This window comes from Delphinus delphis, chromosome 14 (genome assembly GCF_949987515.2).
Source record: "Delphinus delphis chromosome 14, mDelDel1.2, whole genome shotgun sequence".
In the NCBI taxonomy this organism is placed as follows: domain Eukaryota; kingdom Metazoa; phylum Chordata; class Mammalia; order Artiodactyla; family Delphinidae; genus Delphinus; species Delphinus delphis.
In genome coordinates this window covers 53518818-53545616 of record NC_082696.1, presented here as the reverse complement: position 1 = coordinate 53545616, position 26799 = coordinate 53518818, and the positions used below count along the sequence as shown (strand labels likewise).

At 36.2% G+C, this 26799-nt stretch overlaps 1 protein-coding gene across 2 annotated transcripts in view; it reads right to left on the bottom strand.

The window, feature by feature from the left end:
- HACE1 (HECT domain and ankyrin repeat containing E3 ubiquitin protein ligase 1) overlaps positions 1-26799 on the bottom strand; it is a 95275-nt gene that overhangs the window by 63775 nt on the left and 4701 nt on the right. For both annotated transcript variants that reach the window (XM_060030175.1, XM_060030176.1), the window contains exons 2-6: positions 25480-25534; positions 24386-24475; positions 23499-23603; positions 16524-16599; positions 11200-11331 (exon numbers count right to left, since the gene is read on the bottom strand). In XM_060030175.1, the coding sequence (XP_059886158.1) occupies positions 11200-11331; positions 16524-16599; positions 23499-23603; positions 24386-24475; positions 25480-25534 (458 nt within the window). The remainder of the gene's footprint in view (positions 1-11199; positions 11332-16523; positions 16600-23498; positions 23604-24385; positions 24476-25479; positions 25535-26799) is intronic.

Genomic DNA, 26799 nt, shown 5'->3' with positions numbered 1-26799 from the left:
GCTGCTCTAGATTTCTGAATTTCATTACAAACCAGAGTTTTTTGCCTCTAAAAACAAAAAGTTGGTACCAGAGCTCTTTCTCAAAATTCAAAGAGGATAATTATTAAAGTACAAAATATTAAAAAGCTAAGAAGTCCTTTTGCTACTGACAGTCACCAATACTGACTTAGTTTCTCTGATTGTCCCCTAAGCTCTACTTCTGCAATCATTTGATGTGTACTAAGGGAAAATAAGTTAATATAAAATTTTAAAAATAAATATCTTATGATTTGGGCTTCCCTGGTGGCGCAGTGGTTGAGAGTCTGCCTGCCGATGTGGGGGACGCGTGTTTGTGCCCCAGTCCGGGAGGATCCCACGTGCCGCAGAGCGGCTGGGCCCGTGAGCTATGGCCGCTGAGCCTGGGCGTCCGGAGCCTGTGCTCCGCAACAGGAGAGGCCACAACAGTGAGAGGCCCGCATACCACAAAAAAAAAAAAAAAAAATCTGATGATTAGGAATACGGCAAGGCTTGACTGAAAAACCTTAAAAAAGAGAATCTTTTCTGGTTTTAATTCCTATGATCTTCATTTTAGTTTCTCCTGCAAAAAGGAAGACAAGATGTAAAAACTTAAATGTTTTTGGAATTAGACTGTTTAATAATTACTTCTGGATTGAACACACATGTTCATCTTTATTGCTGCTCTAAAACCTAGTACATTGTCAGCAAAATATTAAGACTACAAACTCGAAGGAAGAACAGCAAAGAATACAACACATACTAGATAAGTCAGAAGTTTTAGGAAAATGGCAAGCAAGTGAAAGAAGAGTAACTGACTTAGCAGATCAAAGAAAGCTGAAGTCTAAGTGTCTGCAAATGCAGATTCCAACAAGAAACCACCAAATTCTCACTACCGAACACACACACGCAACACAGGAATTGGAAGTAACAAGTATCTTGGAAGACAGGGATAGTTATATAGAGCTAAGACAGGAGAAGTAGTTGAAAACCTAACAGCTGGGCCCTCCCCCAGGACCCTTCCTCCCCATCCCATACAGTTAGCCACTATCCCTCCCTATCTGTCTTGGAAGTAGGGAGGTTTATTATCTGGACAAAGTGAACAGTGAGGCTCTGGACTGGCAGACAAGAAATACAGGGAAGAGCAGGGATGAGCAGCCATGCTGAAAACAACTAATTAAGTGAAAACCTCCAGCCCCCACGCTCCACTAGGCTCCCAGAAATCCAGTAGCCAGGCTTAAAAGCTTAAGCAGGAGGAGATTGAAGGTTTCCTCTCTGGAAAGTGGCACCAGAGAAGAGTCTGACTGATACTGGCATTACAGACACCAGTGAAACAGCCCAGTTGGCCACAAGGGGACATTCAGCAATGCTGGGAGACTTTTTTGATTTTCATTACTGGAGAAGGGAGGGTCCAGTTGGCAGCTAGTGGGTAGAGGCCAGGGTACGTCTAAACATCTGACAATCTACATACAGGCCCCACAACAAAGAATGTTCAGGCCCCAAATATCAATAGGGCCAAGATTAAAAAACCTTGACGTACAGTGAGACCAGTCAACAAACCCAGCTCATGTACACATGCTTTCAGCCCCATTTCAGTGCCTCACCACTATACATGAATGGACAGACAATGTTTAAGACACAACTGAAGCAGGCCTCTAACCTGAAAAACAAACAGAAAAAGGAAGTAAGAAAAATAAAGACAATAAAGGGAACCAAAAAACAGCAACAAAAATTAGAAAAGTAACTGATACCCTCAGAGAGAAAAGAAAAAATACTATCCATGGGACAAAAACAAGATGCTGGGGGAAAAATATTCAGAGAATAAGATATCAAAAATATGATGGAAGAAATAAAAATTCAATAGAAGTTAGAAATACAATGTTGAAAAACTCTACAAGAAACAAAAAGACGAAGAAAACAGGAAAAATGAGAAAACTAGTAGATCAATCCAGGGAGTCATTGTAGAGATTGAGAATAAAGAAAATGAAGGAGGTGGGAGACCAAAACGAAGTAATCAAGAAATAATACCAAAAAATTTCCCAGAACTGAAGGACACAAGTTGCCAGATTGAAAAGGCTCACCAGTGTCCAGGCTAATAAATTAAAAGACCTTCATCAAGGCACATCAAAGTGAAATTTCATAATACTGGGGATATAAGATTCCAGAGATAAACAGAATTCAGATTGACATTAAACTTTTAAACAGCAACACTGAAATTTAAAAGGTGAAATGCCCTCAAAATTGTAAGGTGAATGACTTCCAATGTAGAATTCTATAGCCAGCCACACTATCATTCAAATACATGCTTTTAAATAAGAAATAGGCTTAGCTATGTAAGATTTCCAAAAAAATTACCTCCAACGCACCTTTTCTCAAGAAGCTACTGGAGGATATCCTCCTCCAAACAAGGGAATACATCAAAATAGAAGATGTGGAATCTAGAATACTGAAGATCAAACACAGGAGATATCAAGAAATTCCCAGGTTTAGAGAAAAACAATGGAGTGACATTATCTAATGAATTTGTCTTTGAAGAAAACAGTACTGAAAAAGATTCTGTGGGAGCATATAGGAAGAACTACTGATTCACCAAAAAAAAAAAAAAACCTGAGCTAAGCTAATAGTCACCCTAGTAGAAAATTTTATTATAGTTCACTACTTGACTCAGCAGTAAACAATATTTACCTAACTGTATATGCAACTAATATTGTCTCATTTAAATTTATGATATAATTAATTTTAGAAATGGGGCGACAGGGCATGGGAAGAGGATTTAAATGAGTTAAACCCTCACTCACCATAACAAGAAAAGATTCAGTGATATCTAAAAGTCATAAATTGAGAAAGAGCAGTAGAAGCATATTATGTGGAAATAGATACCAGAAGAAAAGCTAAAAGAGCTGAAAATTGCCGCCTAGTGATTGTGAATTGACAAAGAAGGGTGATTTAAAGGACTATAGTTTTTTATTACAAAGATTTTGATAAAAATATTTTAAGATATAGTATTCATGTATTATTACTATTTGAATTTACTTCTATCTCACGAGGAATTTGAAAATCTATGTAATAGAAACATTGTTACATAAAACTTTATTATCAGCTATATAATTCTTAAACTGTGGACAAGCGGTCAAGTACTGCTCTCAAAAATATAAGAAAATAAGCATTTAGGTTATTATAAGGCAAGGCCCACTTGAGCCTTTTGATCATGGTTTTGCCCTTTTTGATATCTGACCTAGAAGTTGTGTGTATGTGGTCCAAATCAGAAGTGAGATGGATAGCAGCAATAATTTTCACTGACTGTTACAGAAATTATATAGACAATAAGCCATCTCTCCAAAAGGCTCAGGAGAGATAAAAGCAATTATATCAAAAATACATATTAATATTCAATTAAAACCCAGCAATCCAGAGAGAAGCCGAAATAAAGTAATTATTAACAAAACATACTATGCATTCATAAAAATTATATAATTGTTAAAAGTATATAATGATATAATAGTATGAATAACCTTAGCATGTGCCTGGATACTGTGCTAATAAGCATTTATCATTTCATTTACTGCATCCTGATGGAAGTTGATATCCTTCTCTGCACTTTCACAAGTAGGAAACTGAATCTCAAAGAGGTCAAGTAATGCGCACCCCAACACACAAATAAACAGGGGAGCGGGGATTAAAACCTAAGCCCATGGTCATAACCACTAAGCAATTTACCAAAAAACAGAAATTCTAAATTCAGAATACTAAATAGTATTCTGGCTAATTTGGCATATCTTCATAAGCTACATTAATCACAGATGATCTACTAATTCCCTACTAAATAACTATTTGAGAGTCAAGCTCAAGAGCCTAGACAGTTATTTCCGTTCAGTTTTTAAATAATGCCATTTCTAAATTCATATACTTTTTACAGTATTTCTGTATTTTTATTTATACTGTAGAGCTAACAGTAAAACAAATTAGCCATTAAACTAACACTAGACTAACATATTCCTCTACAAAGTGGTAAGACAAACTTCAGGCAAATCATAGCAAGACAGCATGATTTGTTTTAGCAAATTTCTCACCCCAAAACTCCTACACACAAATACTTCTGTGTCATATGTTTCTATCATACCCTTGTACACAGGAAATATCCTATGAATACATTAAAAATTCTGTTCTTAACAGAGAAAAACTTGATTAATAAAGTGGAAAAGCTCATTCCAGCATTTTCTTTTACGTTCATAAATCTGCTTTTCTGTTTTAACAAAATTATCTCAATTAAGATCCTCAAAATATACAACTATTAAAAGAAACACATATTTTAAAAAAGCTTTCAATAGCTCACTTGTAGATAAAATGTTGCCTGAAGTCAAAGAGGGAGAAAAACCCATTTCCCTCAGAGTAAGAAGAAAAAAAATACATAAAGGGATTTGAATGTAAAGAGTAAAAAAAATTGCCTTGCAGCACTGACATGAGTGAAAAGTCATCAATCTTTGTGATTTAAAAAAAATGTATGCAGATTTCTTTTTGTAAAATCTCTGAAACAGGAGGAGTAAGGATAACACAGAATTCAATTATTGATTAAATAGCATAATAAAAGAAGCAAGAAAGTCACATAACTTACGAGTTTCGTTTTTTTTTTAAATTTCCAATCTATGTAAATGAAGGGCAAAATAACTTTGAAACTAGGAGAATTCAGGTGGAGGAAACTATCAAATTAAAAACGTAAAAGCCCTTGAAGAAACAATACTGCTTGAAGATTTTAAATTATACAGAAGCATAAGGCAAAACAAAATCAAAGAGAATAAATTCTGGATTCAACCACTACAATCCCTAAGGAGTCTCAAAAGCAGAAATTTTCAGCAATAAACAAACCAGATACAATCTTCTATAAGAATCAGCACTATCAACATACGCTTCACCTAAAGGTACAAAAGAAAAAAATTACAAACATTTACAAACGGAAAGAAAATGGCAGAAAAAACTGCTTGGAATGATACTGCATTTGACTAGCCCATTCCATTTTTCAACAAAAATTTCAATGTTGGTATGTGCTAGTAGTATGTGCTAGATGTTAGAGTCACAGCAATGAACAAAATGGACAAACATCTGCCTTCATGAAGCTTACATTCTAGTGGAAAAGGAAAACAAAGGGACGTGAGAAATAAAATATGTAGTATGCTAGATGGTGACTAGTGCTATCCAGAAAAACTGATAGGATTCTCTATGACAGATTTGGATTCAATTTGTTTTAGCAAATTTCTCACCCCTAAACCCCTACACACAAGTACTTCGGTGAAAACTGCATTGTGTCTGTTTAACAGACTATAAGCCATGAAGTCCAAAATAAACCACTGTAATTTACAACGGTCATAAGTTCCCCTGTTTTCAAACTTTTATGGCTTCTCATTTACTTGCAAAAATTAAGCTCAGCAGCTTACAATTTAGTAAATGTAAACATGTAAAAGTATACTAACAAATATCTGTGACTGAGAGCTGATTACCTGTATCTTTCAAGTTAATATAACATAATTTTAAGAAGTACACTGAACTAAAATCATTTTATGTGTGTAATATTGATCACCAAAATATGTTTTTAAAATAATTCAGACCTTCAAATTCCCTGTCCAACCCTCTCCCCCTTAAAAAACAAAAACACATTATTATCCTATTCCTAGATAATCTACAAGGGGAGTCTTCCCCCTTACAGAGTAAGGAAGAGCTGGGAAGGAATACTGAAAGAAAAGCATGGAAAGGCGATTTTCACATAGGCGTCAAGAAATCCTCAAGAAAAAACACACTTTCAACAGACGTCATGACCTTTCAAATGATAAAACAACATCCTGAGTGGAAAACTAATGTGCAAAGCTAATGTCTGGGTCAATCTCAAAAGTCATTTAATTGAAGGCAGTGACTAACCAAGACCACCTGTACCCAATACACTGATAAGTTACAAAGCAAGAAATCCAAGGCAGCTCTACTTTATCAATGTCAACTCTCTGAACGACACTGACCAAAGTAGAAAGGAATATTCAATATTAAACCATAAGTAAAAACCAATATTAAACCATACAACATAAGTTGTATCCTCATTTACTAAAACAATGATAGCCAAACAACAAAAAAAGCATCTTTCATCTCTTATTAAAAGTAATTCTGGGGCTTCCCTGGTGGCGTAGTGGTTGAGAGTCCACCTGCCAATGCAGGGGACGCGGGTTCGTGCCCCGGTACGGGAGGATCCTGCATGCCGCGGAGCGGCTGGGCCCGTGGGCCGTGGCCGCTGGGCCTGCGCTTCCGGAGCCTGTGCTCCACAATGGGAGAGGCCGCAGCAATGAGAGGCCCACGTATGGCAAAAGAAAAAAAAAAAAAAAGTAATTCTGATGACAGAACAGCAATGCACAAACAACTTATGCACTAAGAAAAATGGCCAACTCACAAGTCAGTGACTGGTGTTTATAGGTCTTCTCTAGAAACCTGTCCACCTAAGCCTATCAAGACTTTGAACCCTTATGTAATACCTAGCAAAAAAATCAATATTACCCAGTTGTGTTAGGAAAAAAAATCACAGTAATAGAATTTCCTATTATTTGCTCACATTTCTCAGAAGTGATGAAAGGAGAATTCTAACATTAGAATAAATAAAATTACTCTGAACCTAAAAACATATCCTGAAATGTTAAGTACATCTACCTTCGTGCTTCAAGGCTGAATCCAGTTAATGTTTTTGCAAAAGCTTTCAATTAAGTTTGCATGGCTGCCCTGTAATTCTCTGGATGAAAAGCTTGGAAGCTGGCTAAAGATATCAAGAGAGCTGACTGAACGTAGATGAGCACTGTTCCTTAACAAGCCTACAATTTCAGTAAAAAAAAAAAAAAAATGCAGTCAGTTCTATCAAAGGTAATCTACTCTAAGCAGGGTTCAACTATCATTTCATATTGTTTGTGAACCATCATATTCAGTTATCTAAATTTAGCAATATAAAGTCTATTGTGATAAAAATAAAATTTCCTTAAGTGAACTGAAATTAGTCCAAGAACTAATCCTGCTGTGTACTTTAACTAATAGAAATTGAGATTGAACCGTTTGACAGTTCTCTAGAGTTTCTAAGTCCAAGTTATTCCAGGAAAACAGTAATCAACCATTTGTGGCAATTCAACACATCAATACATCTTAAAGACCTAATGACAAAGAAAAAAATTACCAAAAAGTAAGTTCAATTTATGGCCAAAAAAAAATGGAGTCAATTATACCTATGTAGAATAATATTAGGTTTTACTACACTTTCTAAAAATGAGATTAAAAATCAAACAACACATTAGGCCTAGCTTACTGCATAAGAGCAAATGAATGAAGAGTCCAGGTAGTGCTCTTTGTACTGTTCTTACAGAATCACATCATCAATATTAATAATGGTAGTAACAGTACCAATACTATCATTACTCTTTTTGGTTTTTTTTAAGATGTTGGGGGTAGGAGTTTATTAATTTATTTTTTTTTTTTTTATTTTTTGCTGTGCTGGGTCTTCGTTTCTGTGCGAGGGCTTTCTCTAGTTGTGGCAAGCGGGGGCCACTCTTCATCACGGTGCGCAGGCCTCTCACTATCGCGGCCTCTCTTGCTGCAGAGCACAGGCTCCAGACGCGCAGGCTCAGTAGTTGTGGCTCACGGGCCTAGTTGCTCCGCGGCATGTGGGATCCTCCCAGACCAGGGCTCGAACCCGTGTCCCCTGCATTAGCAGGCAGATTCTCAACCACTGCGCCACCAGGGAAGCCCCTATCATTACTCTTAAGTATCTTCCAAAATATTCACAACACTTTCCTTAATTGTGTAATCAGCAGATTATATCTTAAGAGGTAGATAAAGGCAGGGGAAGAAAAAGTTGTCAAAGACTATATAATAAGCCAGATGAATAACCAAATTCTCTAATTATTTTTATTTTAAATCAATATCCAAAGACAAACCATAATTCTGGTATTGTATAGCTAGTAACAGCTGACCTAAGGAAATTTATAAAAAATTAAATTATTAAGGAGTTGATCATTTCTTTCATCTGATCATTTTAAAATAGGAATAGAAGTCGTTTAAAATCATAGTGCTATTATGTTACAAGAACAAAAATGGTCACGCTGCACTCTTCAACTGCCCAAATCACTTCCTTCCAACAAGATGATGAAAAGACCCTTATCTTGGTTTACCTCTAATTAAACAGATGCATGTATAGGAAATCATGGCAAAAATTACTTGATTTCTTAGTTATGACAAAATCAATCTTTCTTCCAAATCTTTTATCTGTAAAAAAGTCATGTAAATCTAAAAATTATTTGTCATCAAAGCAAGAATACGGTATTCAATTATAAATTCTACAAAGCTTTAGAGCTCTTAGCCAGTTGTTCAAAATCTTTTCATGCATTCTTGAGATTTACCTTAAAATGAGATTAGAAAGTAAATTTCAGAGCATTTCTTTATCATATCATCCTCTTTTTTTTTTTTCGTATCATCCTCTTTAATTTGAAATGAGCTGATGTGCTTTTGAGAATATTTTTAAGGGAGTTTCTTTCCCCCTTTAAAGTTTTACATTTCATTCTATAAAATATATATATAACCAATATATATAAATCTTGAAACCTATGTGCACTGGTATATGTCTACATGGACACAAGTTTTGAAGACCTTTTAATGAATTTATGCAAAAACTGACTACTTTGAGACAATGAAAAGGCCATTTTCATTTGCTGAAATCTGACAGAGCATTTTAGACTCTGTTCAACTTATGGAAAGATATACAAAGGGTTAAAAACAAAATCAATAACATCTACCCTGTAATAACATATCTCAGAGCTCTTAAATCATATCCAACTCAAGATAAAAGAATATTCTCATCCACTGAGATCTGAACATGTCCCAGAAATACATGAGTAATTATGACACACAGGTAATAATAGCACAACTATCAACACAGATTTTTAGGGGTATAATTCAGCCTGGAGGCTAGCAGATGGCCTAATTTTTCAGGATTCCTTTTTGCCCTATTGAAGGATTAAAGGTGCATACAATGAATTGGAAAATAGTGCTAAACATTCTCTTTGTATACGATCCTCACAGATAACTATAATGGGCCAACTATGACAGAAAGGAATCTCACTCACTAATACAATCAATCACAAGTCAACATGACTTTTTGTACTCTTCCTCCTGTATCATACCTGCAAAATCTCACCCTGTGAAGCCCATCACCACAGTGAAGTCAGGCCCCCTATAAATCTTCTGAAAATACAATTCTTCAAAGGCATATGCTATGAGGACTATGAGGAATTCTCCCTTACTTTACCACGCCTGCTTTAGGTGGTAAACCATATGGAGCGTATTATACTTATACTAACTACTCTTCAATAACTTCAGAGGCAATTCTAAATTTTTAATGCACCCTGTAATGCACATGTTTTGAACCAAGGTTTTTTGCGTCATTCTTGTTTCTTCACTGGCTTAAGGCAGCTAAAATTAGCCTTTGTAGGTAATTCCTAATCTGAATTCCCGTTTTTTACTACACAAGTTCCCGGGCAACAAGTAGGTTTACAATCTTAGTAAATGACACGCCACTCGTTCGTTAACGGCAGGGAGTATTTCTATTAAAGCGGGTGCTTTTCTGTCCTGTAAGAGCTACCAGCAGGACTCTTTCTCTAACAGGCAGCAGTTGCTTACTGGGGCCAGTCAAGATTAGAACATTTCAGATGATTTTTTGTTTTCCACACAGAATACTTCTTAAATTTAGTAGTACTGACATAGAGAAAGTAAAAGGTAACGAAAAGGAATACTCCTTGAATACAAATGGGTTAGTTTTCAGATGATAAAAGACAAAAGAATAAAAACGAACATTGGTGTTCAGAAGAAATGCCAGGAAAGAAAAAAAGGAAAAAGCATATATCCTTCCTTTTATCCAACTCTTATTAAACATAAGACAATGTCAACCTTGAGCTCACTATCTTAAAAGAAGTGCAGTATTCTATGAATTGAGGTCATACATAAAGCATCTAAATACGTAGGATCTGACATCCTGAACCTAGGTTAGGAAAAAAGTGTTTGCACGGGGCTTCCCTGGTGGCGCAGTGGTTGAGAGTCCGCCTGCCGATGCAGGGGACACAGGTTCATGTCCTGGTCCGGGAGGATCCCACATGCCGCGGAGTAGCTGGGCCCGTGAGCCATGGCTGCTGAGCCTGTGCGTCCGGAGCCTGTGCTCCGCCAACGGGAGAGGCCACAACAGTGAGAGGCCTGCGTACCACAAAAAAAAAAGTGTTTGCAGAGACAGAAATCTAGATTCTACTAGGAATTCTCCCAACAAAAAGATAAGACTCAGTGTATACAAAAAAATAAATATAAACAAGCAAACTTCTGTATCTTTGTAGATGCTGGTGGTGTTTTTTGGTTTTCAATTGGTTTTTGTTGTTTAGTTAGTAAATACATAATATTCTATTATCCATAATGTTAAATGTGGGAAAAAAATGAAAGTAACCAGGATAGGAAAATACAAAAAGCAGAAATTCAATCTAAAATCTTAAGCTAACAATCTTTAAATAAAGCACCAGTCTTCTAATGAGAGAGAAAACTATTAGCAATTTTAAAAGCCAAGTGTTTATACATAGGGATAACAGGAAAGTACTGCCTAAAACAAATGCATGATTTTAGAAATCAAAAGTAAGGAAGAAAACAGCTGTGACTCTAGCACTTAAATCATATTCCAAGAGAGTAGAAAAATAATTAATCCAAGTTGAATTATTTAAGCAATGTCAGAGCTCACTTTCTTCACTAATTCCAAAACTTGAGGCTTAAGGGTAAAAATATGAAAATGGTAAAAAATATGAAAAAGTTATTTGATAAAACTGAAGACAAGAAACATTATAAACTGTTAAAATTATTATATATGAACATACTACATTTAAAATTTAAAATATTCAGCTATTAGAATCTATGAATCAGAAATAAAAAAAAAATCTATGAATCAGAAATAAAATTGAAATCCAAATTACAAATACATTAAACATATTTAAAAACACTATTTTCTGTTCCTTTTATCCACATAGAATATATTAATCAGAAGACCACATGACACAGAAAATGTTATAAGATTTTGCTTCATGTTTCCAATTATACACAGTGGAAAACTTTTCGTGAATTCAAAGTTTAAACAGATGCAACTTAATTTAAAGTCCTTGAGGCTTTATTTACCGTCTTGTGACCGTTCTGGCAGGCCACATGCAGCGCTGTCTGCCCCATCGCATCCTCAACATCGACATCACTGACGTGCTGTACAAGGTCATGGAGTAGTTCTGTCCGCCCATTCACAGCCAGCCAGTGTATCTGTGCAGCCATTTAGGTTACTTAACATTTGTGCAAGAGTGTTTCATATAAAAGCAGCAGATAAATAATGCAATTATTCATCAACTGTGAGCATGATATGCACACTAAATATTAAAATTTAAGCCAATATACTTTTTTCCTATATTTTTATATGGGGAAAAAATATGCATCAGGATGTAGGTTACACCACCATGTACTTCAAAATCAAGCATTTCATGGTTTCAAAGTAGTTAAAAATCCTAAACTTAGGATCACCAAATACTCTGCTTCTTAGATGACCATGGACTGTATGTATAGCTTATCTCTAGAGAAGAGGTACTGGATATTTTTCCTCCCCCAGAAACAAACATAAGTTAAAAAGTAATTAATGTGACAGTAGGTGTCATATTCTTTACTTCCTATATTTTACACATAATGCATGTAACATATATAAATAACATATATGGGGAGGATTAAAAAAATATAAAACACTTGTAAGTCTACCCCACAAAGATAATCAATGTTAAAACTTTGGACTATGCTGTCCATGCATTTTTCATCTGACTTTTTTTCCATTAAAAAAATATATCATGAAACTTTTGTTTTAAAATGGTAACTCTGAAGCCATGCATCAGCTCCTACTTCTTCCCCGAACATCACTGAAATGACAGTAAAGAGTACTTTTTCTTAAAGGACAGACCTATTAAGAAAAAGAAAAGGAGAGAATACAAGAGCAACACATTTTGCAAGCTGGAAGCTTTTGTCTGAATTGTCAGAACAAAGAGCTGAATCCTAAACCAGTAATAGAGCACCAAGAAGGTAGATTCAGATCACAGAACTCCCAAAAGGCTCAAGGATAGGTAGTAACACTCTGCTGCACTTCTTGAAGTTACATATAACTTTTATATGCACTAGGAAACCAAAATATTTGTATGACTTGCTTTATCTCAGTATTCATTTTATTGACATGGTCAGGAACAGAACCTGCAGCATCTCTGAGGTATGCCTATAAATAAAAACCCAAAACAAAAGAAAGGCAAAGGAATCTCTGGGATGATGGTGAAGAGATATTCCAAATAACGCTGTAAAGCAGGCCTAGAAATCAACCAATCTCACTTAGAGAACAGCAGTCCCCATAACAGACTCCTTCAGAACTATTCAAGAAGGTGAAAGGTACTGAACACATGTTATGAGGATATTTACAAAGCTCAGGGAAGTCTAGTAATGAATTAACAACACGTATTTAGAAAACAAAAAAAAATGTTAAGGTTCAATAAATGAAGAAACAGAAATAAAAGACATACAGATTGGAAAGGAAAAGATAAAACTATCTCTATTTGCAGATGACATGACTGTCTATGTAGAAAATCCCAAGGCATCTACCAAAAACTCCTAGAACTAATAAGTGAGTTCAGCAAGGTCACAGGCTACATGATCAACACATAAAAGGCAACTGCATTTCCATGTACTATCAATGAACATGCAGAAATAAAAATTAAAAACAATGTCGCGGGACTTCCCTGGTGGTGGAGTGGTTAAGAATCCACCTGCCAATGCAGAGGACACAGGTTTGAGCCCTGGTGCTGGAAGATCCCACATGCCACGGAGCAACTAAGCACATGTGCCACAACTGCTGAGTGTGCATGTCACAACTACTGAAGCCCGCATGCCTAGAGCCCGTGCTCCTCAACGAGAAGCCACTACAATGAGAAGCCCATGCACTGCAACAAGAGAAAGCCTGTGCACAGCAACGAAGACCCAACGCAGCCAAAAATAAATAAATAAAATAAATTTTTTTAAAATTAAAAAATATAAACGTCACTTACAATTGCTCCAAAGAAAATAAAATACCTAGCTATACACTTAAAACATGCACAAGATCTGTAAGCTGAATAATACAAAATTCTGATGAAAGAAATCAAAGACCTAAATAAACAGAGAGACATACTGTGTTTATAGACTGGAAGACTCAACATAGTAAAGATGTCAATCCTCCCCAAATTGATCTACAGGCTTAATGCAATTCCAATAAGAAATCTCAGCAAGGTTTTTTGTCATAGACAAGTTTATTCTAAAATGTATATGGATAGGCAAAGAACCAGAGTAGCTAACACAATCTTGACAAAGAAAAATAAAGTGGGAGTAATTACTCTACCTGATATTAAGACTTACTATATAGCTAGAGTAATCAAGACAGTGTGGTATTGGCAAAGGGACAGACAGATCACTGGAACAGAACTGAGGACCCAGAAATAACCCCATACAAATATGCCCAAAAGATTTTTGAGAGAGAGACAAAACCAATCTCATGCAGGAAGTATATAGCCTTTTCAACAAACAGTGCCAGGGTAACTAGACTCCATAGGTAAAAAAAATAAGCCTTGACTTAAGCATCACAGACAAATATTAGCTCAAAATAGATCACAGGTTTAGATGTAAAATTTAAAAGTATAAAACTTTTTGAAAAAGATAGGAGAAAATCTTCAGGATGTATATAGCTAGGCAAAGAGTTCCTAAACTTGATACCAAAAACACAATCCATAAATGGAAAAACTGATATACTGAACATCAAAAATTAAAACTTCCGTACTACAAAAGGCTCAGTTAAGAGTACTGTAAATCATCTATGCTTCAATTTAATAAATAAATAAATAATAAAAATAAATAAAAACATAAGTGATAGAAGAGTGATTTTGAAGGTGAAGGTGGGAAGCGCAAGGTGTCCTTGAGTAATCAGCTTGAGGAAGGAGCACACATATAAAGGCTGAAGACCTGGAAAGTGACCCCCTTAACTATCCATGCTACAGACCTTTGGAAGTCTTCATAAACCCCCAGCAGTATCTGAACACCAGTTAAGCTCACTGCTCCAATGTAGCATGCTCTCTTGCATCTCCAAGCCTTTGCCAACCTATTCCACAGAGCTAGAACCCCACTACCACTCCCAACCTCACAATCACCACTTACACTAGTCTAACTTCTGTTTGTCCCTTTGGCCTCAGCTCTTGTGATACTTCCCTGGGATGCCTCCTCCAATGCCATTGGTGAGGATGGGTCCCCTTATCTGACTTCTACAGCATCTCCATCACCTATGTTAACATTCATTACAATGTGTCACCATTGTCTGTTGACTATCCTGACTTCCTTGGAAGTTTGGGGAAGACAAGGACTGGGTCAGTCAAATTACTGCTCTAACCCCATACCAGTAAAGTGCCTAGCACATAATAGGTATCCAAGAAAATCCTGTTCAAAGAACAAATGAATGAAGAAACATGAGGAGCCCTTTGTGAGGGTGATCAGCCTACAAAGTATGCAGTCAACAGTTCTCTCCTTTTGTATGAAAAATCCTGGGGATCTTGACTCCCCACTGAAGGTTCTTCCATCTCAGGAGCCCTTGACTTTACTGCCCCACATGCTTGGTGGCCACTATTCAATTCTGCAGCACCACATTTCCACCATCCTAGCTAGCTTCCTTCAGCTGATGGGGTCAATGTGCCTGGCTGTTGAATTAATTCCATCATGTGACCTGGGACTAGGCAGGAACACACTTGGTGGCCAGAACTGTTTCTAAGAGAAGGAGGCACACCACACCAATCAGGGCCACAGGATAGAACACTGAGATTGGTCCCAGGCAGAAAAAGAGCTGAGACTGTTTTTATATAATAAGCCTTGTAGAATCATTTGACTCTTTAAATATATGCATGAATAATTTTTTAATAAAAATTTTATTTTTAAAAATTTTATATTCCACTTCCCTTAAAGTTCAGGAGTGAAGGGGGAAAATTAGCAGATAAAAACTTATGCGATTAAACAGACTATGTTAGTACTGAGCATCTTATCTTACCTATACTAGAGAGTGTCCTAAGGATAGAGCTATGTCAATTCCATAGTTTTATAACCCTCTGTGGTACCTACCATATCACTATAGCATTCTGTAGATATTTGGAATACAGTTTTCCTTTACAGAGTAAATGGTGTTATATTGTTACTATGTAACAAAAATGTAGATTATCACAGGAATTGTGAATTCCATATAATAATCATGATTGAACTTAATCTTTAACAAGTCATTCTCAGAATAACTCACATCTTAGGAAAGCTGTTTTGTTATGCCCCAGCTCCCTCCCTGCCCACTGAAAAAAAAAAATTTAATCAGAAAGGCCTTGAAAACTAGCATGGTATGTAAATACTCAATATTCTTCTTTATTCACAAATTAAAGGACTCAAAATTTACAAAAACTACCAAAGGAAGGTTAAAAAAAAAAAAGTTCAGCTTTATTGAGGTATAATTGACAAAACTGTAAGACATTTAAAGTATACATCACAATGATCTGATATACATTGTGAAAGGATTTCCACTATCCATTTAATTAAAATCTCCATCACGTCACATACAGGAAGGTAAAATTTAACAAAATTTATTTCTGTCACAATGTCAAAACAATTTCTCAGTAATCACATAATTCTATTTTATCTCTACTTCTAAATCAAATATGCTCCATTAAATGACAATATGATTAAAATTTTTGGATTTCAGCAATCTCTTCAGAAATATCCCACACCACCCTCCCTACAATATCTATGTGGATCAAAAAAATATAATCATATTTTTGAAAAGAAAGTGACATGGCAAAAAGGATAAAAATACTAGTTTAAGTAAGATATAACAAGTCTGAAAGGATACAGGCTGAAATATTAACAGTGATTATCTCTGAGTGCAGGGAGTACAGGTGAGTGATCATTCCCTTAGTTATCTTTTATTTCCTTTCCTTTTTTTTATTCATTCCTTTCCTTTTTTAAAACTAAAATGAGTTATAAAAACATAGCCATCCAAATTTTCCTACCATGTATATATTAAAAGAATTTAAAAGGACATAATGAAAAACAGCTGTCCTATAATGAACTCATAACACACCTCAGTGGAGATGCTCCTACAAACTCCCTTGAAAGTCAGTGACAAAAGCTAGGGGATCAAGACTTCAAAATAAATGAAAGGTCATAAAGTTAAAAAATAAGGGGAAAGGAGAAAAATGGTGAACCTTAACTTCTCTTAATAAATATAGCTGAGAACTGTGTCTCAATCATACTGTATCTTCCCAATTACCACAAAGAGGAACTGCACAAATACTTGTACTACATTTTGCATACTATCACCTTCAAATATTATTTTCTAAAAAGTATTTTTAAAATCGCAGATAAAAATTCTTAGCACTTACTGCTGTAAGGCCTTCATTATTACAAATGTTGACATCAGCATTGTATTCTAATAATTTACTCATGCATTTCTTCTGCCTGAAAAGAAAGAGACAGTTACAGATAACTGGTACTAGAAAAATAAGCAAATGACAATTATTTTACTGAAACAGTAACTATACTCAACATTAATTAATGGCAAATATCAACTTCCATCTGCAATATTTAAATAAGTACTGTAACATCTGAAACAAAACACAAAATTTTTTCTATGACTCAAAGATAATAGGATAAAGAAAAGGCACAATGAGGTTTTCATGCCATTGGGACAAATTCATCATTCAAAATGCTGAGAAATTTCTAGAGTTGACAGAATATTTGGAATAGTAATCTTCATTAGAAATGTCAGACAATATAAGTCTAATGGAAGGGGAATGGACAGAGTAAAATGATGTCTCAATGTTGTATCCTACATTCTTGATTGCAAAATATTTAAAATACTAAGATGAGTTATAAAAACCACAAAATTAATAAAATGCCTATCTATTCATCCCCCTACCTACTTCACTTTTTTTTCAATTTATTTTACTGTGGTAAAATACACATAACATAAATTTATCATCTGAACCATTTTTAAGTGTACAGTTCAGTGATATTAAGTATATTCATATTGTTGTGCAACCATCACCACCATCCATCTCAAGAACTCTTTTCAGCTTGCAAAGCTGAAATTCTATATCCATTAAACAATAACTCCCCATTCCCTCTCCTGCTAGCCCCTGGCAACCAGTATTCTACTTTCTGTATCTATGATTTGGGTTTATCTAAGTACCTCATAAAAGTGGAATCATACAGTTTGTCTTTCTGTGATTGGCTTATTTCACTTAGTATAATGTCCTCAAGGCTCATCCATGTTGTAGCATCTGTAGCATCAGAATTTCTTTCCTTTTTAAGGCTGAATAATATTCCACTGTATGTATATACCACATTTTGCTTATCCATTCATCTGTCAATGGACACATAGGTTCCTTTTGTTTTAGCTATTATGAATCATACTGCTATGAGCTCAAGTATACAAATATTTCTGCAAGACCCTGTGACAAATTTTGGGGTGTTATATACCCAGAAGTGGGACTGTTGGATCATATGGTAATTTTTTTTTTTTTTTTTTTTGGCCACGCCATGTAGCTTGTGTGATTCTAGCTCCCTGACCAAGGGATTGAACCTGGGCCTTCAGCAGTGAAAGCGAGGAATCCCAACCACTGTACAGCCCAGGAATTTCCCATATGATAATCCTATTTTTTATTTTTTGAGGAAGCACCAAACTAGTTTTCAGAGCATCTGTACCATTTTCCTTTCCCACCAACAGAGCACAAGGGTCCCAATTTCTCCACATCCTCATCAACACTTGTCATTCTGTCAACACTGTTTTTCTGATAGCCATACTAATGAGTGTGAGTTGGTATCTCACTGTAGTTTTAATTTGCATTTCCCTGATTAGGGGTATTGAGCATCTTTTCATGTTCTTATTGGCCACCTATATATCTTTTTTTTACAGTACGCGGGCCTCTCACTGTTGTGGCCTCTCTCACCGCGGAGCACAGGCTCCGGACGCTCAGGCTCAGCAGCCATGGCTCACGGGCCCAGCAGCTCCGCGGCATGTGGGATCTTCCCGGACCGGGGCACGAACCCGTGTCCCCTGCATCAGCAGGCGGACTCTCAACCACTGAACCACCAGGGAAGCCCCCTATGTATCTTATTTGGAGACATGTCTACAAAAGTCCTTTGCCGCCTTTTGAACTGCCTACCACTTCATTTTGCTCACAATGTTTCCTCCTAGCCTGAGCCATTCCTAGTCACTCTTCAGTATTTATCTCAATTTCCTTCATTAAATAATTAAATGAAAATTCATGCTTTGGAAACAAAGTGATACACACACTATATATATATATATATAAATAAATTAAAAAATATGCTTTTTATGTATATACTTAACTATGCTCAGTATTGAATTAAGGAAATATGATTTAATCCATGGCATGAAAAAGTTTATGATCTAGTTGAGTAAATGATATATATATATATATATATATATATACACACACACATAAAAAATATAAAATAGGGTATGTGTAATAGCATATTATGTATAATGTTACACAATATAGTATATATAGTATTAATATGAGTATTGAGATACCATGATTTATGGGAAAAACATATATTTGGTTTTAATCCACACTTTTTGGGTCACAGCTCCCAAACCCTTTGAATTTCCTAAGCAGTTAAGGGCAATGGCCCTCATTTCCTGAAAACATTTCAGGGAAGGTGAATTTTGGGTCCCACCCAAGGGTGGGGGTTGGTTGCCAGGAGAACCAACCATATGACTACAGGGTACTTTCAGTCCCACCCTGATTTCCAGGGAGGGGAGAGCACCTGGAGGTTGAATCAACTGCTAGTGGCCAATGATTTAAGTCAATCATGACTATGTAATGAAGCCTGCATAAAGACCCAAAAGGAGAGCTTATTGTCCCTTTCAGGGAGAGCTTCCCGGATGGGAATCAAAATGTTTCTCCGTGTGACCAGGCCAGGACCTTCTTTGTTCAGGACCTCACCCTGTGTATCTGTCTCTTCATTTGGCTATTGATTCGTATCCTTTAATACCCTTTTATAATAATCAGTAATCTAGTGAGTAAACAAACATTTTCCTGAGTTCTGTGAGCCATTCTAGCAAATTAATTGAACCCAAGAAAGGGATCGTGGGAACCTCTGATTTATAGCCAGTCAGTCAAAAGTACTGATAACAACCTGGACTTTCGACTGGAATCCTGAGTTGGAGGGGGTTGTCGGAACCTCCAATTTGTAGCCAGTCAGTCAGAAGCACCACTTGTGACTGAGCTTGCAAATGGCATCTGAAGTAGAGAGTGGTCTTATAGGATTGAGCCCTTTACCTACAGAATCTGCTTCTACCTGAAGGTACATAGAGTTAGAATTGAGCTGACTTCTAGGACACTCTGTTGGCATCCGAGAATTGCTTGTTGGTATGGGGAAGCGTACACACACACACACACACACACACACACACAGTGGAACTGGGTCCAGGAACCCTTTGCAAATATGCTATATATATATATGACATACAAAGAATATACATAATACATTTAATATATATAACTATTTACTCAGATAATAAATATCTGTGTGCCATGGATTATATCATATTTCTTTAATCAACTCAGTACTAAGCATAACTAACTGATTACTAATTAGTAAATCTTATAATCAATAGCTAAAATTTTTATTAACTGAATAAACCTTTTAAAAGAGAACAAATTACTTTCCTTGCTTTGATTTTTTATATCTAAAATGAGGTTAAATGTCATTTAAAATCAGCTTTATAATCAAAGAAATGGAAGAAAACAAAGCTCTGAGTAAACTTTTAAGTTCAAAAGTTTACAAAGTGGGCTTCCCTGGTGGCGCAGTGGTTGGGAGTCCGCCTGCCGATGCGGGGGACACGGGTTCGTGCCCCAGTCCGGGAGGATCCCGCGTGCCACGGAGCGGCTGGGCCCGTGGGCCATGGCCGCTGGGCCTGCGCGACCGGAGCCTGTGCTCCACAGCGGGAGAGGCCGCGGCGGTGAGAGGCCCACGTACCGCAAAAAAAAAAAAAAAGTTTACAAAGTTCCTTCATCTAACACATTGTTATGAAAACCTTAGAAAATAAATCTTCAATAACGTGAGGCAACAGACCAGAAAGTCTTATTAAAATTAATATTGCATTGTTTAAATTATGTGTGTGTGTCTGTGTGTGTGTGTCTGCACCCATATTGCTGGATTTCTAAAATCTATTCAGAAGCCTGTCGTGGATCACTGGCATATTGTCAAAATAAACACTTAGGTGGGACTGTACCAGGGAAAAAAGCTCTAAAGAAGTGTTTAGGGTAGAGATTGTTGAAGAAAAGCAGCAATCCATAATCCCCATCCCAAAAATGAACTGCAAAACTACGGGGCAATATAAGAGAACTGTATCTTTTTTCTTACTTAATAATCATTATTGCTATTTTCCAGAACCCTGAGTAAATCAAAAAGACCAACTAAGTGCACACCAATTTTGCTTAGAATGGAGCTAAAATGTTAACTAACACATGAGTTCTGCTCTTTATGAGCTCACAATCTAGCCCAAAAAATAAAGAAAAAATGTTTCTGGGACTTCCCCGGCAGTCCAGTGGTTAAGACTCCACACTTCCACTGCAGGAGGTGCGGGTTCAATCCCTGGTTGAAGAACTAAGATCCCACATCCCGGTGTGGTGCAGCAAAAAAATTTTTTAAAAAAGAAAAAACAGGGCTTCCCTGGTGGCGCAGTGGTTGACAGTCCGCCTGCCGATGCAGGGGACACGTGTTCGTGCCCCGGTCTGGGAGGATCCCACATGCCGCAGAGTGGCTGGGCCCGTGAGCCATGGCCGCTGGACCTGCGCATCCGGAGCCTGTGCTCCGTGGCGGGAGAGGCCACAGCGGTGAGAGGCCCGTGTACCGCAAAAAAAAAAAAAAAAAAAAAGAAAAAGAAAAAAGAAAAAATGTTTCAAATCTGACCAATATGCAACATAAGGATAGACAATAATTTTTAAGTCTTCCCTTTTTATATTCTCATACAATCATGAGCAATGCTGGATCCTACTGTACAGGAAACAACTATTTTCCTGCCCAGATACTGCAACAATTATAAGAAGTTTATGGTAACCCAAATGACACAGGGACCAGTCATCCACGTGCTCGGAGGCAGCTTACTGGGTTTTCCACTGGAAAGGAGGGCAATTTAGTATTAATGCACTGATGGCTGAAGACAGAAACACTAAAGCAGGCCAAGACAAATACTCTGACAACAATAGATGAGGGGACAAAACAAAATCCCCCATAAACCAGATAGACCAGCAAAAGGGGTAGAATTCACCTATGACTTCTGCTTCAGTCTAGACAAATTTGAACTTATAGAGAAATTAGAGCCAAAGACTATTTCTGAAACCATCAAAAGCTACAGGAAGCAACAAGTAATCAAGTCACTTAATAAACATTTACTGAGCACCTCTATGTTGTACAAGGCATTCATTCAATATATAAAAACCAAAATAGTTAAGTATGGAATACCAAAAGTAATCTTTATAGAAATAGAAAGGCATCCAAGTTAGATGTTATGTTAGGGTTATGGACTCTTCTTACTCCTTTTCTCTTCACTGATTTACCATATGAATTATGTAATAATATCTGTTATACTTCTTCATCTTTAAAATGTAATGGTCTCCAAATTCAATGTCTCACCAAAAAAAAAAAAAAGATAAATATGTGAGGTGATGGATATGTTAATTAACTAGATGACAAAAATCCTTTCACAATGTATAGATCAAATTCATCATGATGCACACTTTAAATGTATTATAATTTTATTTACCAATTATACCTCAACAAAGTTGGAAAAAAAAAAAAAGCAATGGTCTCCTAAATGACTAAGTCTCCTACTACAACAGCAGTAAACATTTTATCCCTGCTGTGCACCAATCTGTCCTTTCATTTACAGTTGTTGAGACACTGTACTAAGATATTTTTCTATATGTAACTTTTTCAGAGAGCTTTGTCACTATCCTACCAACATTTGGGATAATGTATCTAGACCTGAGATCAATTCAACAAGGGAATGAATGATTTAGTCTATGACCTTGGGCGTGACACCCTACAACATACCTAATGTGGCCAATTATTAGAAAAAACAATGGTTTAATCAACACATTACCTCTTGCAACAGTGGACAACTAAACTGGTTCACGTGCTAAGTCAGGAAATGGGACAGACCAGACAGGGTCAAAGGGCTATGCTTCTCCTCTGTCCAACTGAGACATCACTATGGTTCTAGTCTTTCTGGTTCCACTTTAATCCTTGTCTACAAAAATTTGGCCTCAGACTGAGGCAGTGGACAATTTTAGCCCCATATCCATCTCACTTAGGCAGCCACCTCAACTACCTAGAATTCCTGTTCAAAACAGTCAACAAAGATACTTCTAAGAGTAATCAAAAGAAGAGACACATAGGAATAGTCTTTCATAGAAAAGTTTTCCAGCATTCAAAAAATGTTTATAAATGTAAAGTTCCTCAAGTCCTGAATCAAAAACTACTTATTTTCATTTTAAACATAATTCCAACTATTTTAGTCTGGTTTCTCAGTCCAACAGAAAAATATTGTGGAGGCAGACACAGAGACATGACTATCTGAAATTCTTGACAAAGAAACTAGGTATAGGGACTTCCCTGGTGGCACGGTGGTTAAGAATCCGCCTGCCAATGCAGGGGACACGGGTTTGAGCCCTGGTCCGGGGAGATCCCACATGCCGCAGAGCAGCTAAGCCCTAGCACCACAACTACTGAGCCTGCGCTCTAGAGCCCGCGAGCCACAAGTACTGAAGCCCGCACGCCTAGAGCCCGTGATCTGCAACAAGAAGCCACCGCAATGAGAAGCCCACGCACCGCAACGAAGAGTAGCCCCACTCGCCGCAACTAGAGAAAGCCCGCGTGCAGCAACGAAGACCCAACGCAGCCAAAAATAAATAAATTTATTTAAAAAAAAAAACTAAGTATAATGTATTTACTCTGTCTTTAATTGCGTTAATAAAATTAACTAAACAATGTGGAAAATAAGCCATGGAGTTCAACAAGGCAAAAGACTACCAGGAAAAAGGACACTAAAACAAAGAGGTGAAAATTACGCTTTTCAGAAAATGTCATTATAATACTAGTAAAAATAAACTTTGACAAATATATCTTCAAGAAGAAAAATATTAGTAAACTTAATAAATTATTAAAATTATAGTTTAAAAGTGTAACAAAATAATCCAAGACCCTCTTCCCAAGGCAAATACTGGGCAAAAGAAAAAAAAAATTCCCAAAGGAAGGTAGAGTACCTTGACTACTCTTAGTCATAACAATACAACTTAAGCTACTTAAGAAAAAATATTTACCCATTTCTAGCTGCCAAATGAAGGGGTGTACAGCCTGAAATATCTTGATAGTTAGGATTTGCTCCTTTCTTTAAAAGCAGAACCAAGCATTCCACCGATCCACAACTAAAACAATATTAAAAACAGTTCAGACACATTTAACAAACAGCCATAGTTGACATAGCTTAATTAAAAAACAAAAGCCCTATTAAACACATTATTTTGGGGTCCATATTGACCTACAATTTAACTCCTGTCACAAATAGTAAATATCCTCTACTTTCAAGATGGTACATTCTACTGCAAAAGCTATTAAGTATTTGAGAAGTTCATATAAAGCGAAATAAAGTATTAGCACATAAAAGAAACCATACAGTACTCTCAACTTTTGGCTTTCCAGAATCCAAATTTATATTGAAAAATCAATTTTATTTAGGTAGAGTAATCTCAACCTAAATCCTAAAGGGTGATGAGATATCAACAAATTGATTAGCTACACACTGGAATATTATGAATAAAAATCATTCTCACAGCTAAGTAAAAAATATAAAGCCAACAACTTCACATGCAATTAGCATATAAAATCTTATATTGGTGGGATAAAAGTAAAATTTTGGTGAATGTACCCTCTTAAGTATATCCAGGAAAGATAATCCCCGTGCCTAATCTCCTCTAATCTGATCTAGAGCAAGTTAAAACATCAGATATAAGACTTGAGTCCAATCCCAAGATTAACAATCTATCTAGTGAAAGAATGTAAGCATAGCACACTATGCCCTCGACAAAACAAAGAACCACTCAGCTGTCTGTTCTCATCTCTCTCCATAACTACTATGGAACACACTGATTCAAAGCTTACTGATCATTACTCTAGACCAAAATTTAATCCAAAATGTCTTAAGTCTTACTTTGCTGCAATGTGAAGCAAGCTTCTTTTCACACGTCCAAATGCATAATTGACATCAAACTTTGAATTTGATAGTAGTTCAGAAACAGACCTATGCCAAAAGAAAATTGAGTCAAGGTTAAAAAAAAAAAGTTTTTAAAAACATAATAACTCAAGTTAATAGCTGTTTAGTGTTACTCTTACCAATTATTCAAAAGGTTTTGTCCCACATCAGCCAAAAAACAAGGCACTACTCTCTAAGCGTAGCACAGCAGCCAGTGCAGCATCATCCAGAAACCAACTGCCCTCACCTATAAACTGGTGCTGAAGGGTTCCTCGTCTGCGGCTCTGACTATGTCACCTGCTCTGAGGACACCTAAGTTGGCTTCAGCTCCCACTAGATTCTTGAGAAGCAAAGAGAGTAAGACTGGCTGCTCCCCCTGCAGAAAGTTGAGCCTATCTATATTAATTTTGGTCAAATAAGAAAAATCAGACAAAAACATGCTTTAATTATATCAGACAGGAGTTCAAAGCAAAAAAATCATTTATATTTTAAACGTGTTTCAAAATACAGAGTCTCTTTACTTTCTCCTCACAATACCAAACTACCCAATGGCTAACCACAGCAGAGCTGTCTGTTACAGCTCTCTCATCACACAGCCAGACAACCACACCTCACGTGCGCCCTGTAAAAGAAGTGTCGACACTACCTCAATAGAAAGAACATCAAAGTAGTAGAATATTAGGGAATAACTTGTCCATCAGCCCTAACTTTTTGCTATAAAGATCAGTAGTGACCTCTAACAGAAACCATCATAATGTTTCTTTCACTGTCAGTGACCAAGTAAATACTTGTTTTAAGTTCTGACTATGCATTTAGAAAATTTCTTATCATAGAATTTTACAGTTGATACGGATCTTAGAAAATCTTGTTTGTTATTTCACAGACAGAAAATTATAATAGAGGTTAAATAACTTGCCGCAGGACAAAACCTATGTCCAAACTCTATGGTGTGTTTGTGTGTGTATGTGTGTACGCAACATTTAGGTAAATTTATATTCTTAAAAAATATAAATTTGTGGAAAAAATATATAAATTTGTAAATAGGCACTCACCTGTGTTGATCAGCCATAACCATTGGCATTAATGTATAAACAGCAGTTTCATTATCTAAGTGTTAAAAAAAAAAAGAAAAGGAATTAATTTATCTCCTACTTTTTCCAAAGGGTGATACTTATGACTACTTCAGAGTTTTCTTAACTCTAAATAAAAAGCTAGAAGAGGTGGAAGAAGATTATGGATAGTGAAAAACACCAGAGGTATTGCAAGATTTGCAATAATGCACAATGTTTCATCATACTTACAAGTACTTGGAAGAATGTTAAGTATATATGAATATCAAAGATAAATATGCTAAAATTATTTTAAAATATTACATATACATAGTATTTGCTCCTTGTCAATAACACAAGAAATTTTTATGAAACAGCATTAAAGTCTTATTTTTACTTACCTCACATTTTCATTTATTATCTTTTATAAATTCACAGAAATATGATCCAAAAGAAGTTAAAAGTCAATAACATCTATGATCTCATGTGATACTTATATAAATTTCAGATAGCGTTTGAATTTTTTTTTTTGATGTGGACCATTTTTAAAGTCTTTATTGAATTTGTTACAATATTGCTTCTGTTTTATGTTTTGGTTTTTCTGGCTACGAGGCATGTGGGATCCTAGCTCCCTGACCAGGGATCAAACCTGCATCCGCTTTGGAAGGCGAGGTCTTAACCACTGGACTGCCAGGAAAGTCCCTGAATTTACTTTTATGTATTACTAATGGTCATTCCTCAATTCAATGCATATTAGAGCTTTACGTTTTTTAATAAGTTACTTACAGAGAAGTAACACTGACAAGTCCCATTTAGCCCTTAAAAAGTTAATAGCAGTACTAAAATTTATGAGTAAAAGTTTGAGAAAAAGGATATTTGCATAGTATCAAAGTATTTCCCCCACAGTGAACTTACAGTGGAGAACCCAGCAGATTATCACCTTAATCATCTGATAAAGGGTAACATCACCAGAAATAATACATATCAATATATTGTAGCCCTTGAGTTTCCACTGAGAAGGGCACATCACTTTTGTAGTATTCTTGCCAAAAATCTGTAACTTTAATCTACTCATGGGAAAACATCAGACAAACCCAAATTAAGGGGAATTCCACAAAATACCTGATCAGTCCTCTTAATCAAGACCATTAAAGTCAAGGAAAAATTGAAGAAATATCACAGTTCAGGGGAGGTTAAGGAAACATGACAACTAAATGCAATGTGGTATCCTCAATTGGATCCTTATATAGAAAAAAGACATTAGTGGGAAAACTCATGAAATTCTAATAAAAGTCTGGAATGCGGCTAACAGTATTACACCAA